The following is a 15,602-nucleotide window of genomic DNA, read 5'->3' on the forward strand; positions in this document are numbered from 1 at the left end:
CTACAAATAGAGCTGCTTTTGAGAAAAGGGAATGTCTCCCACAACTGCCTAAACATCTAAATTGCAAATCAGTCGTTATAAACTGTTAACTCAGTACAATTCAAGGGCCCGAACTCCAAAATCCTGGACCGCTTTGGCTCATTATTTTTCTTATGATCAAGCACATTTTGTACAATTTTGGCGAAAGTCGTATTAGAAATGTTCGACTTAGAGTGCGGGCAATAGCAAAAAGGTCGATTTTTCGGTAATTCAAGGGCCGTAACTCCAAAATGCCTGAACCGATTTGGCTAGTTTTCCAACTTGGCCCTTTATGGTCAAACACATTTTGTTTAAGTTTGGTAGAGATCGGATGATAAATGTTCGACCTAAAGAGTGCGGACAAGAGCAAAAAGGCCGATTTTTTCGGTAAATCAAGGGCCGTTACTCCAAAATGCCTGGACGAATTTGGCTAATTATTGAACTTGGCGGAGGTCTATGGTCAAACACATTTTGTTTAAGTTTGGTGAAGATTGGATTAGAAATGTTTGACTTAGAATGCGGACAAGAGTAAAAAGGCCAATTTTTTGGTAACTCAAGGGCCGTAACTTTAATATGCCTGGACCGATTCGGCTAGTTATCGAACTTGGTCGAGGTCTTATGGTCAAACACATTTTCTTCAAGTTTGGTGAAGATCGGATGAGAAATGTTTGACTTAGAGTGCGGACAAGCCTTGTGACAGACAGACACATACACACACAGACTGGAGTAAATCAATATGTCTCCCACACTGTATGGTGGGATATATAATGGACATGTTGCCCTTTATTATCTACATGTAAGTAACATATTATTCCTTTTATCGCTTGCTAGTCTGATATATCTACATAAACCTAATTGAACAGATTTTTTAGTACATTGCAATAGTTCGACAAATTCATGCATATTTGGTCTTTCATAGTAGTACTTTTGTATACATTTCCTACGATATTCGTTATAAAAGTTACATTTCAAAATAAAATGAAACTCGTCCTCAATATCGTGGACATTATATATCTGACAAATTCTTTGGTTTCTCTCCAATCTATCTCTACCATATCTTCCAGTTTCTATGCGCAAACTATGTGCAGATACCCTAATACGGGTTAAATATTGTCTAGTTTTTTTACAAACATTTTTTTCTAGATAATTTTCCATACCAAATACAGGTTTAATATACATATACAAAGTATTTAATACATTGTTGTTTACAATATCAGAAAACCACATTTGCTCGAAACAATCTATAGCCCTTTTTTTAAATGTTAGTAAAAACACATTTGACTAATAAGCAAGTGGGTTATTCCATACATCTGAAAAACCATATTCTTCAAGCAAACATTTTACTTTGGAAACCCAATTTTTAACACATTTTTTTACATTCATTTAAAGCATTATCATACACTACTTTATAAAATATTGTTTGAATGCAATAATTTAAACCAGTACTTGATTATTTGAACATATCTATTTATGTATAAAGGGTATCTTCCTAATTCGCCATAAACTGCCGCATTACTGGAACACCCAAAATAGATTTACAATTTTTTAAGTGGATCCTTTACAGATCCTTACTTTTGGTAAATTCCTAAGCTGGACAAGCATAATTTAAAATAGACCCGACAAATGAGTCAAACAATTGCAGTACAATATGTGGTGGTAATTCGTACTTATGTACATTATATAACAAAACATTCATAGCCTTTAAGGCTTTCCCACTGACGTAATGGTTATTAAGTACAAAAGGACCTGTATAGTTAAAAAAAACAACACCTAAATAGTTGAAGTCATCGACAACTTCAGTTTGTTCATTATTATAAAACCAAGTTTCATGGGGATAGATATTACCCCTTTGCGAAAAACAACTATTTTGGTCTTTGTAGTATTGACTTCAAGTCCCCATAATTGACAGTATTCATATAAAATATTAAGACTATTTTGCAAATCTTCTTGGGAATGGCTCAATATAACCATATCATCCGCAAATAATAATAATATGACACAAATTTCATATAAAGATAATCCAGAATTTATATCGTTCTGTAAATACAGTTCCAAATCTTCTAAGAATAGAGCAAACAGAGCTGGAGAGTTATTTTGACCTTGACGTAAGCCCACTGATATGTTGGTAAAATCAGATAAACTATTACAATGTCTTACACAAGATTTGACAACATAGTACATGGCTTTAAAAATCCTCAACAGTTTGCAATCTATGCCTAATTTAAAAAGTTTATACCACAGACCATTACGGTAAACTGAATCAAACGCCTTTTTCAGGTCAATAAATGCACAAGGTAATCTTAATTTTTGTGACAAAACATGTTCAACTATACTATGTAAAACAAAAGTCGCGTCTACTGTACTACAGCCTTTGCGGAAACCAAACTGGGCATCTGACAAAATATTGTACTTATCAAACCATCTCTTAACTCTATGCGTCAATATACTAGTAAATAATTTACCAAAATTACTTAGTAAGGTTATGCCCCTGTAATTGTCTGGAGCTCTGACATCTTTTTTTTATATCGGTACAATATGACCATATGGCCATGATTCGGGAAAATGTCCCAAATCGAAAACTATATTAAACATATCTGTTAAATGGCCAACTAATATGTCAATAGAAACAATAAAAATATTCGTTCAGTAAATTATCACTAGGACATGATGCCTTATTTCTGTTCAGGCGTTTAACAGCGTCTCTTACTTCAACAGAGGTAATAGGAATGTTTAACTCATCAAAAATAGGGTCATTTACATTACAATCATCATTAGAATTAAAATATTCTGCTTCATTGACTACTGTTGTCCTTATGTCATCAAACATTTTAGAAAAATACTCATGAAATTCATTAACATTTATATCAGCATCCGACACTGAAGTTTTCTTTTTGAAGTGTTTCCAAAAGTCCTTAGGCTTACTTTTCTTCAGTTCAGCCAACTCCTTAGAGTTTTGAATTTTGTGTGCTCGTTTCTTTAATTTAATAATACATTTGTATTCCTTTTTTGCATTACATAAACCATTTCTATCTTCCTGTGATTTATTTTGATTAAAAACATGCAGAGCCTGTTTGTATTTACGTTTAGCCGTGATACAGTCGGCATCAAACCAAGAGTTATTGAAAATTTGTTTTCGTTTAAAATTATTACAACGTTTAAAAAATGGCATGTCGTCGCTTTGAAGGTTATCAGTCTGAAATTGTCTCGTGGATGCATTGCAACATGTTGAAGCTCAATGCTGACAAAATAGAAGTAATGTTCATTTATTATGTTGACATCAAAGCATAAGTCCAAATACATTGAAGACGTCTGGGTGAAGAGGTAGTAATTGCCTATAATTTCACATAATTATTGAAGGTAACGGTTTCTAATCAAAGATGGCATATAATTTTCAATGTAATAGAATATATTCTTGAAATATATAACAAATAGGGAACGAACATTATTCACAGATAGAGCGTGTTCCACTAGCGACTCGCTTATTTCTACAGCGTTTGTTTCCATTGATGACAGAATTGCCTTCAAGCCACCATGTGCTGCCCAACGTAAACTGAAAGAACTTGAAACATACTCAGCAGGCTCCCGAAACAGCTTCTCCAATAAAGCTGTCTTTGAATGTGATGTATCAATAAGACTTTCGCAAAATGAAATAACTGACGCTGCAGTAGATATTTCATTTTATAAATTATTGTCAATTTCTATAGTACTCGCTTACGTTTTTTGCAATAAATACATCTTACAATATGTTTAATTTGCTAAAATTACATTTAATGGGAGTGGACCTTTGTGTGTAACCCTACTTGCAGCGAAATGTTCCCTGACCAGTCAGAGAAATGGTTCAAAATGAGTAAAGCATCTGAAACACTTTTGAAACAATAAAATGACAACATTCTACATTGGTTATTGCAAATATGTGATACCATCTTTTTTCTTATTTCTCATTGTCAGATAACATATGATATTTTGTGTTAACAAAGTTATCCTCAGTAAGAGCAAGCACATTCAGCTAAAAAGCAAAAACACAAATATTTGCAGTAATCGTAAAATTTCTTGAATAAAACTGATGCATTTTCAATTTTGATGCAATTAAACTTTCTGACAGGGCCTCCGAATGATTTATACAATAACAGTTCAATGTAGACACATGATCTTAGTTTTTAACAAATGTCGGCCATATTTTATTGTCCTGATCAGTTGTTGAAAAAATGATCTATACAGTTTCTCTTTCTTTGGTTGTGGCCAGTTCAAAGCTATTCCCCTTAAACATCTTGGGTAGGTACCATTTCTAGATACTGTTTAGCAATTGTTCTCATTTTCACGTCTTCAGCAAGACGTCTAGTAATTGCGAATGATTACAAATAATTATTGTAGGTAATGGATTCTAATCATACGATGGCGTATAGTTTTAATTGTATAAGAATATAAACAGGTAACGGGCATTGTTCACAGAATCGAAGCGCCTCGAGCGCGTTCACCTAGCGCTTATTTCTATAGCGTCTTTTTCCATTGAAAGCAGAATGTCCAGTAATCCATCGCTTGCTGCCAAGCATAAATTCCAAGAAGTTGCAACATACCTAGAGTGCTCACGGACCGACCTGGTCAATAATGCTTCCCCTATAATTGATGTATTAATAAGACTTTTGCAAAATGAAATAACTGACTCTACAGTAAATATATCATTTTTCAAATTCAGCACCTGCGTCATTTTCTCTATTGCCATATCCAATTTTTCGGAAGTTCTCCGCATAGAGGTCTCGTCAAGTCCCATCTGTTGCTGATAAAACTGAACCTCTTTCAATAGAATATTTCCGTCCATAACCATGTCTACACCTGGAACAGCTACCGATATCGTCGCCTTAATTGCTACTCTGAGAATTCCAGCTTTTAATGTTTTCACTTTTTCTTTAATAACATTTTTTGACTCGTGTGACATTGACAATATCAGAGAATTGTGTTTTTCCTTTGGTGCAGCTTCCAGCAGATCACTCTGGAGCTCTTCAAAATCGTAGCTACTTGTACAGTGATTGTTAATCAGATATACACGCTTCGTGTGTAACTTGGCAGATGGAGAGAGATTGTGCATACAATCTTCGCGAATTCTTTTCAGTGAAATCTCTTTATCATGATTTATTCCTTTACAAAATTTAACATTTGCAACATCTTGATCAATACGAGCTCTAACAAAGAAAAACTGCTTGTCAAATGTTTGAAGTGTTTGTACCAAATCGAAATCAATTTCAGTAAATCTTAGTGAACTTATGACAAGGAAGAAGTCTTATCTCCTAAACTGCATATCATCCACGTACGAAGATTTCTTCCGAGCAGGGGTACCTATCCCTCGAAGATCCCACAGGACAAATCTTGGATTTCTGGGATGTGAATACGGCGTTGGTCTTTGTGTACACTCAGTCACCTCTTCTGCAGCATCTTGCTGGTCTGTTGGGTGTAAACCACGAATTGCGTTTATAAACGCAAATTTTCCTGTACCAGAATTTCCCGTCACCGCTTTATTTATCTCAATATCCTTCCATTTTACAAACTCATTACTTACGTATTCGTTCAGTCCTTCTATACCACGTTCGTTCAAAAGAGAAGCTATCTCTTTTTCAAACGTTTTCGTTCTTGCGAAAGAATCTCCAGGATAAGCCATTTTAAAGACAGTGCAAGAACAACATTTTTGAAAATGTATCACTAAAATAGTCCAAATTCTTGTAAATATTTACAAATATTCCAATCAGTTTAGTGCTTTGTAAATATTCATTATAATCATTTTGACCATCTAGTACCATATATTCCGATGCGAGAGGTAAACTTTTGAAAATATCTTATAAATAATTTTAAAATCTTTCTGAACTGAAAAACTCAGCTATTTGATTTTTTTTTTCTTTTTTTTTTTTTTTTTTTTTTGTTCGGGCTCCCAATTGGGATAACCCATTTATTTTTGTAAGATATAAACATTTACAAAACAATAACCAGAAAAGAAGTCATTAAACAACCAATTCATACAAACATATGAATAATAAATTTAAGGATAATATTATATTGAACACAATAGTTACATCGCCAGTAAAATAGAACTTGTTCGAAAAACGAAAAGACAAGTAAAATTTGACGAAGTTTCTATTGTCAAGTTTACAAAATTTTAATATTATTTCATACACAACATTGTGAAAAATTTATACGTCTATAGAAGTTTTCTTTAAGAGCTTTAATGTACTTTAAAGGAATACTAGCTTTGATAATATGCCATTCTGATATCCAGTTTTGCTTGTATTTCAATTTTGTTAGCAGATGTTCTGCAGTAATAAAATCATTCAGAATCAAATCCCAGATATCTTTCATTGAAACAATGTCACTTTTTAAGAAAGATTTAAAAATATAGGTTTCCCTCGACATTTTATCTCGTTGTTTCCAAATAAGAACATATCTTTTATATCAGAAATAGTTGTGGGGCGAAAGTTTTGTCTGAATTTCACCCATTCACTGAGCGCTTGTTTATAGAAATCGCTCATGTTACATACTATTTTAACATTTTCTAAGGATGAACATTTACAAAGCATAAAAGATTGTAAAAACAATGGATCGAGAGATTGCAAGTAGTATTTTCCAATTGAATTCCAGTTTTGTAATTCAGAGTGAATTATTCTAAATATTGGTATTATTTGTAAACCTGCTAAAATGATTTTTACGCTACACATATTCAAACCCCCGTTTTCAATATCGAAAAGTAATGTGTTACTTGCTACCAATGGTTTTTTGACGTCCCAAAGAAAATCTCACATAATTAGTTCAATTTCTTTGATGTAATTATCCGGAATGCCTCTTATCTCTATTTCAAAAATGATCTTTGATATTACATATGCTTTTAAAATGAGGATTTTTCCATTAAGTGTGAGACCTCTCGATTTCCATATTTCTAGGCAACTCTTGATTTTATTTATTTTTGACATCCAAAGTTCATTTAAATCTGTATTGTACCAATGACAAATGCCTAATGTTTTTACATAGTTTTTGGTCCATTTTATTTCTTTGAATTTGGGGGCCTTGTTTTTCAATTTTCCAATAAAAAGCCCAGTTGTTTTTTCTTTATTTATATTTGCCCCAGATGCTTTTTCATAAATAGAAAGATTTTGAAAAATCTCAGGGATTGAAGATTCATCTTCACAAAAGAATTGTGTGTCATCAACATATTGGTTTAACCTAGCTTCAAGTGCAATTCCATTTTGCGAAGGAATTTTGATACCACATATATTTTCATTTTGTCTTATGATGCAAGCCATAGGCTCTGCTTGTAAAATGTAGAGCAGAGGTGCAATCGGACAACCTTGTTTTATTGAACGGGATATACTGAAAAAAAGCAGATACAAAGCCATTTGTCTGTATAGCGATAGCAGTTCTTGGACCAACCAAAAGCATTTGAACCCATTTCCTTAATTTGATGTTAAAGCAGAACTTTTCAAGACATATATTGACCCATTCCCACTCTACTCTGTCAAATGCTTTTGTTTGATCTAAAAAAAATCATTACTCCGTTTTTGTTGTTACCATCTGCAAAATCTATTATATCTTGTAAAAAACTATTTGCGTCTGCCATAAATCGACCTTTTATAAATCCCTTCTGATCAGTATGAATTAATTTTGACAGAAGTGGCTTTAAACGTTCTGCGAGACATTTAGCAATTATTTTATAATCCACATTCAATAATGTTAAAGGACGCCATTTTTTAAGGAGTTGTCTATCTCCATTTTTGTATAATAATGAGAGGACACCTTTATATTGTAAATCTGACAAGGAACATTCATTACAAATTTCATTTATGACTTCCTTAAAATCGGATTTAATGGTATTCCAGAAAGTGATATACCATTCCACTGTTTATCCGTCTTCGCCCGGAGATTTTGCAAGTTTTAGATTTTTAACTATTTTATCAAGTTCTGCTTCTGTTATATCTTCATCTAACTTACTAGCTTGTTCTTAACTAATTTTTGTTGATAATTTTGATGCTAAATAAGTTACAGCGTCAACGTCGATACCTTCCGTAGTAAAAAGTGTCTTATAAAATGTGTACTGCTCTTGTAAGATTGAACCAATATCACATTTAATTTCACCCGATTCCGTACGTATCTGAGATCATAGTTTTTGCTTTCCGCGCTTTTTCTCAAGATCAAAAAAATACTTAGACGATGTTTCTTTTGCTTTTTAGCTTTTGATTTTATTTTTACTGCTTCTAATTGTTTTTCATAATAATATTTCAGTTCCGTATATATTTTTTCTATTTCCATATCACTATATTCTATATTGCAATCGTTTTTTAACTTTCGAAGTTTATTTTCTAGCTGATTTATTTTTAGGTGCGGTTTAGCTTTATTGTATGAATATTCCATTGACAAAGTTTTGACTTTTATCTTCGCCATATCCCACCATTCTTTCAAAGTAATGAAGTTTCCTTTGTGTTTTGTCCAATATCGCCAAAAGGTATTAACTAAATTGATGTACTCTGTTTCTTGTAAAAGACTAGCGTTAAATTTCCAGAGCCCGGGGCCTCTTTGAATGTTTTCAGTGTTCAGCTTTAAATCAATCAATCAACTTTATTAGCAAAATCGGCAATAATTTGACTTTGGCCATTTAACAAACAGCATATAATAAACATGGCAAACAAAAAATATCATATATTGCATAAACATAGCACATTTATGAGAATATCACATGCTATAAAATACCAAACAGTAATAAATTAAGAAACAGCAAGATTTGTTAGGGTGTTATGTCTTATCGTCATAGATTCTTTTATATATCTACAGATGTTTACAAGACGTTTCTTATTTCTTATTAGCATAATATTTTCAAACATCTGAATTGTAGGCCAAGCTATATTTCCCAAATACTTATTTCTAACATCTGTATATTTACTACAACATAACAAGAAATGGTACTCAGTTTCAACTGCATTTTGATTACATATTCTGCATATTCTATTGTTTCGATCAATATTATTAAATCTACCAGACTCGATTTCTAACTTATGGGAGTATAATCTGAAACAAGTAAACATTTTTCTTAAATTTTCACTGGCAATTTTATCAATGTATTCTTCATAACAAAAGACTGTTTTATACTGACAATAATATTTCAGCTTTGACATTGAATTAATCGATGCATTCCATTCTTGAATAAATTGGTCACGTAATCTCAGTTTGAACGCAGGGAGATAGTTAATATTCGGATCAAAATACTGACGCACATGTGTCAGACCCAGATGGTCAATAATAGAATGCATACGTTTAGCCCAGTTCTTACCAATAACATTTGAACATAGATTTTGATACAGACTATTCATTGGAGAATCTACATTTTTCATTAATTTCAACCAATATTTAACAGATCTCTCTTTACAAATAGTAGATAATGGAATGCGACCTAATTCACCATACACAGCATTATTTGGCGTTTGCTTCTTTACTCCTAGTAAATATTTGCAAAATTTCAAATGTAAATTATCGACACCCTTGAAATTGTAAACATCCCAAATTTCTGCTCCGTACAGTAAAATAGGTACAACCATTCTATCAAACAGTAATAATTTTGTCTTAACATCTAAACAGACTTTATCAATTAATAGCAGTATATTGTGATAGGCTCTTAAAGCCTGATCATTCAGTGCCTTAACTGCACCTAAAAGAGAACCAGTATAAGAAAATTTAATGCCTAAATATGTAAAATCATCAACTATTTTTATTTTATCATCATTAATGTAAAATTCTTCATTATGATGAGTTTTTCTGTTTTCAAAAACACAAATTTTTGTTTTATTAACATTTATTGTTAAACCCCACTTTATTGAAAATTGATGAATGGAATCGATTTGGGACTGTAAGCTCTTAGGATCAGTCGTAAACAATACAATATCATCAGCAAATAATATTAAATACATAGAAAGAAGCTCAAGATCTTTATCCGTAAAATCATTCCAATTTAAGTTTTCTGTGATATCATTGATAAACAAAATAAATAGCAAGGGAGATAATGGCTCCCCTTGTTTCAATCCGATCGTTACATCAAAGAAGTCAGAAAATGACATCGTACTTGATATCTTAACACATGACTGTACTTTTTGATACATACATTTAATAATATTAATCATTTTACAGCTAATGCCAGTCTGTATTAATTTATACCATAATGCATCTCTGTTAACTGTATCAAAAGCTCTTTGATAATCTATAAAAATGCACCATAATTTAGACTTTTTAGACAGTACTTTTTGAATAATAGCATGTAGAAGGAATATAGCATCAGCTGTAGAACGATTATCTCTAAAACCGAATTGTACATCATTAAATATTTGTTCAGATTCACACCATTTGTTAATACGATTTCTAAGTAGCAATGAAAAAATCTTCGAAAAAACATTTACCAGTGTATTCCCTCTGTAATTTGCAGGTTCAGATTTACAACCCTTTTTATATACCGGTATTATAACTCCTTTAGACCATGCCTCAGGATATAATCCAGTATCAAAAATATGATTAAAAATAACACATAGATATGGAGATATAAAGTCATTAGTGTCAATGAAAAAGTCGGCAACATTTCGATCATAATCACAACTTTTATTCCTATTTAATGAAGAAATAGTTTTTTTGACGTCTTCCACAGTTATTTGCTTGTCAATTAAGTAGCTCAACATTTAATGGTACATTTCGAGAACTTGTAAAATCAGTATCATCACACTGGTTCATAGCTTCATTTGAAATATCTGAAAAATGTCTAACAAAATCATCTAATTTTACATCATTCTGACTATTATTTGTATTTTTAAATTTATTTATATACTTCCAAAATTTACGTGGCGACGTTTTACTTAAAGTGCAAAATTTTCCTTTCTTATTATTATAGAATTTCCATTTAGCACATTTCTTCACATTACAGAAATTACTTCTACATGTTAGAAAGTACATTTTGTTTTCATCCGTTTTATTTGAATTAAATTGACGTTTAGCATCACAAAACTCAGCCTTAGCCCGACGACAACTTTCGTCAAACCATAGTACTTTGTGTTTTAATTTCTTAGATTTATTTGAGAAGGATTTACCAAAAGAGTGGAAAGACAAGTCATACACCAGCTTTGACATATAGTCAATACACTGATTAATGTCATACTCTCCAGACGATAGTTTGCGGGTTGCGTCATCAAATAATGTCTTTTTACTATTAACAAAATCTAAAAACGACTCTGTTTCAAAGGTGTCCCAAACAATTTTTTCAAGCTTACAACAATAGGCATCAAGACACTTTTCACTACAATTCATAGAAAATGTTACTGGACAGTGATCTGAAAATTCAGTTAAATCTAATACACACATGTCATAAACATAATTATAACTGTCAACATTGCAGATTAAATAATCAACCAAGCTTTGTACTGGCCTATTTCTATTTTTTCCATGGTAGGTACAATTACCCTCTTCTAGGCGACCATTTAATATTACTAAATTATTTTCTTTACAGAGATTTAGTAACTTCGACCCAAAATTATTCACATGACTGTCACGATTTTTCCGCACAGGTAGGCTGGTCACCTGATCAGTTGTATACGGTAAATCAACAAATCTATCTAAATGTATATCAGGCACGTAATCTAAGTGCGTGCTCGTGCGTGAATTCAGGTCACCAGTCAGGTACACAATACCAAGGTCACTATATTTCCATATATCATTACTCATACATTCAAACAAGTCTATTTCATATAAATCTGAATTTGCATTTCGGTAAACAGAAGAGTCTTCAGGTGGAATGTAACATACACAAAAATATAAGTCACTATGCGTTTTAGTAAAACATTTTAGCAATTTAAACCAAACTAAACCATTTGTGCTAATACTTTCAAGGCTTATGTAGTTTTTAAGAAACTGTTTATAATATACGATAACGCCACCGCTGTGACGCTTTGCATTTTTATTAAATTTTGGCCGTGGACAATTAAACGACTCATAACCCTCAATGTGAACATTTGTCAATTTAGCGTTCCACGTCTCCGTGAATAAGAGAATATCAAAGTCCGAAACAAAATTTATAAAGTCACCATCGTCTAATTTGGTATTGATACCCTGCACATTCCAGAGTAGAAAAGACAGCTGTTTCTCAGCGCTGACCTAGTAACCTGCACGTGACACATTATCCACTGTATACTGTGTACCGTTAATGATAAGCTTATCATATGAAAGCACGGCTCTTTTTCCATCCTGTTTTGCCTTAATCATTGTAGGTATTAATGCTTTACGCCTGTCCTGAATAGCCTTTGGATATTGATCACTAACCCGATAATCCGTGTCTTTCAGTTCGGTGAAAGCCTTCTGTTTGACCAGCATTTTTTCTGGATAGTGATTAAATTTCACAACAATTGGCCTCTTTTTTCCAGTGTCATACTTTCCGACCCTATGTGCTCGCTCAATTTTATTGAATCTGGGGCATTTTCAATTTTCAAAACATCACGACAAAAATTTAATATAACTTCGGAACAGTTTTCCACTTTTCTGTCATCAACTGACGCAGCTTCTTTGAACCCAAAAAATAACAGGTTATCCCTCATTGAGCGCGATTGCAAGTCTAAGACATCTTCATTTATCGACTTAAGCATGTTATAATCTTGCTTAAGCTGGTCAATTCTATCACGTTCAGATTTCAGAGATTTATCAATGCCAGATTGTTTAGTTTGAATCTCCTCACATATCTGCTGGTCCATGGCTCTACTGACTTCAACATCGCAGAGTCTACTTTTAATTTCAGTTTGGGATTTTTCAAGGGACGTTACACGCACATCTACTGAAGTCAATTTTTGATTGATAGAAGTTAACTGTTTCTCTATGGAGTCAAGCTTAGCAAGTCGTGAATCCAAAGCATTGAACCTATCTAGTACTGTTTGTTGAAAATTATCAGAATATGGTTGTGGTATAGTCTGTAGGGGTGACTGCATTTGATTCTGGGTTTGGTTTTGTGTCTGCGGTATAGCAGATGATGTACCGTACATTTGAGTTTGTGGTGTATAGAACGTATTCATAGCAGTTTGGTAATTGTTCATGTTCGCCATATTTGACATGTTTAACGGTTGTACATACCCAGGCGACGCCATTGTATTATAATCCGTATTATGCACTGAATTAGTCACTAATGTTCGCTTCTCAGGCTGATTTCCAACCCCATTGTCCGGAGAAGAAAGCGTCCGCTTTTTGTTATTTTTCTTAGATTTTGGCATTTGAACACATAATGCAGGACCATTTCACACAAAAATATTCACGAAATGTCAGCAAATGGAAACACAAGCACTAAGCTAAGTAAATTCCGAGATATTCCCATTAGAACTCGTAAATTTTCACATTTTTTTTCTCAGTTTAAATAGTGTCCGCCATATTTCCACGCATGCGCATTACTCCAAAAGAAAGAAATTAGATCGTGATCAGAAAAAAAAACTTCTTATCTTTGTGTCGGTTATTTCGTTATCAATAGTTTTGGAGGTGAAAAAATAGTCTATGCGCGATTTAGCATCGGCACGCCTAAAAGTAAACTGTTTTTCACATGGGTTGCGTCTGCGCCAGATATCCTCAAGGTCGAAGTTGAGAATTATATTTTTTAAATCAAAATACCCTTCATCTCGCCTATTTTTATTGGAGAAATTACTCCTGTCTAACGCCGGATTAATAGTACAGTTAAAATCGCCAGCTATAATATGCGGAGTGTAAAGCGGTTATAGCTGATTTCCGATGTATTTAAAAAATTGCTTGCTATTTGAATTTTAAACGATATTTATTACAAAGATCACAAGAAAAATAACTCGTTGCCAAAAGCCACGCCAATGCAAAAAGCGTATAAATCTTTTACACAATGTATTCTTTTACCATAACATTTAAACTTTGAAGGATTGTATTCGTAATATTCCATGGATGTCACGTAAATTGAACATGACACAAGGTTGTAATATAAGTTTAAAACAAAGAAAAAAAAAATGATTTAATTTTATCAGACTATGATTGAAACATTATATTTCACATATGCCTTTAAAGCTATTTGAAAAGCTGTAATATTAAACAATGGAACTTTTAATGTATATCTCGAAATTAAATCGTGTAAACTGTCTTCAGAAACAATGCATAAACATCGGATAAACTAATGATCCATGTAACTAATAACTATACAGTGGCATGCCGTTCACGGCACTAAACATAATTATGTTACCGCCATTGATAAGTTTTAAATGTTTTCTTTACTGTGATGCTTTGCTGTATATTATGTTTGAGCCTAAGTATTGAAATAAAAGTTGAAAAGTTGAAAGATGAAATATCATTAGCGTTTAATTATTACAACGAAAATCATTTTGAAGCTTCCCTATCTATATTATACAGGTACGTTATCATGAATAATGACGGGTTCTTAAATATAACCATATTATTATTATAAATAATAAATGAAGTGACTGAGTAGGGGAGACCGGGGCTAGTTCGGCCCCATTTTAAAAAAATCACATTTTATAAAGGGTTTATATAGCTAGATCTCTGAAAAATGTATATTTAAGTAAAGTATAATGGGACTATAGTACTCCCGCTATTTCTTATAGTGTTTCTCTATCTTCATAAGGGTAGTTCACTGCTCAAAGTGATCAGGTCAGGGTGACCGAACTTGCCTCGCAAAGGGGCAAGTTTGGCCACCCCACGGGCACGTTCGGCTTGTAGAGACTTTATTATGCAATGTTTGTATATCGCGGAACCAGTCAGTAGATTGACAAATTAAAACATATTTATAACTCTAACATCATATAGTTTTATCACTTTGAACACCAGCATGTGTGTTTATATTAACATTGAACATGAAGTTGAACATTTAACGTGAGCATTAACTCTTGCGCAAGTCTAAAAAGTCATGAACGTGAACAAATCCCTTTCACTGACTGAATATACAATATACACTTTTTTCTCATTTTACTCTAATCTGTATCAGAATCACAATTATGACACTTGTAAAACAATATGCCTGTTGTGTCTGCACACAAATAGAGATCACTAAAGGGCGGTGGGGCATGTTCATCTTTCACCCGAATCTCTTCAGTAACTGCAGAGTTATTGCCCTTTAATTGTTTACAATGCATACTTTTCCACATAAAAGGGTAATCCATTGGTGGATCTTCATGTCTTTTAACATATATACAGATCTCTATAGGGCGGTGGCGCATGCGTGTCTTTCATCAGGATCTCCTTAGTGACGTCATAGTTATTGCTCTTTGATTTTTTAAAATTAATAATTCCCCACAGAATAACCCTACAAATACGGATCACTATAGAGCTTTTGCCTTGATTTTGTAAAAATGTAACAACCAACAAACCGTTGCACGGTACTTTTCGTCATAACTTGTGTATGTTTGGAAATTAAATATATTTCAAAATATAGTCCCCTCATTCACAAAACAACTTATTCGGCGGGGGATATAAATTCACTGAATTTACTTTTTATTCTACAACAATTTCATGTATAAAACGTGATATAAACAAATAAATACATCCTGACCCTATACCATTGTCAATATCAGCACAATTGT

General features: G+C 32.8%; 1 protein-coding gene across 1 annotated transcript; it reads right to left on the reverse strand.

The window, feature by feature from the left end:
• Positions 1–5,293: 5,293 nt before the first annotated feature.
• LOC123539889 (interferon-inducible GTPase 1-like) lies at positions 5,294–5,668 on the reverse strand. Its single transcript, XM_045324672.2, has one exon. The coding sequence runs from the start codon at positions 5,666–5,668 to the stop codon at positions 5,294–5,296; it is 375 nt and encodes a 124-aa protein (XP_045180607.2).
• Positions 5,669–15,602: the final 9,934 nt, after the last annotated feature.

The sequence above is a fragment of the Mercenaria mercenaria genome, chromosome 16, assembly GCF_021730395.1.
Source record: "Mercenaria mercenaria strain notata chromosome 16, MADL_Memer_1, whole genome shotgun sequence".
Lineage (NCBI taxonomy): Eukaryota > Metazoa > Mollusca > Bivalvia > Venerida > Veneridae > Mercenaria > Mercenaria mercenaria.

What these genes read in the sequence shown, in the direction of transcription:
- LOC123539889 (XM_045324672.2), bottom strand. Translation starts at nt 5,668, where the DNA reads ATGGCTTATCCTGGAGATTCTTTCGCAAGAACGAAAACGTTTGAAAAA.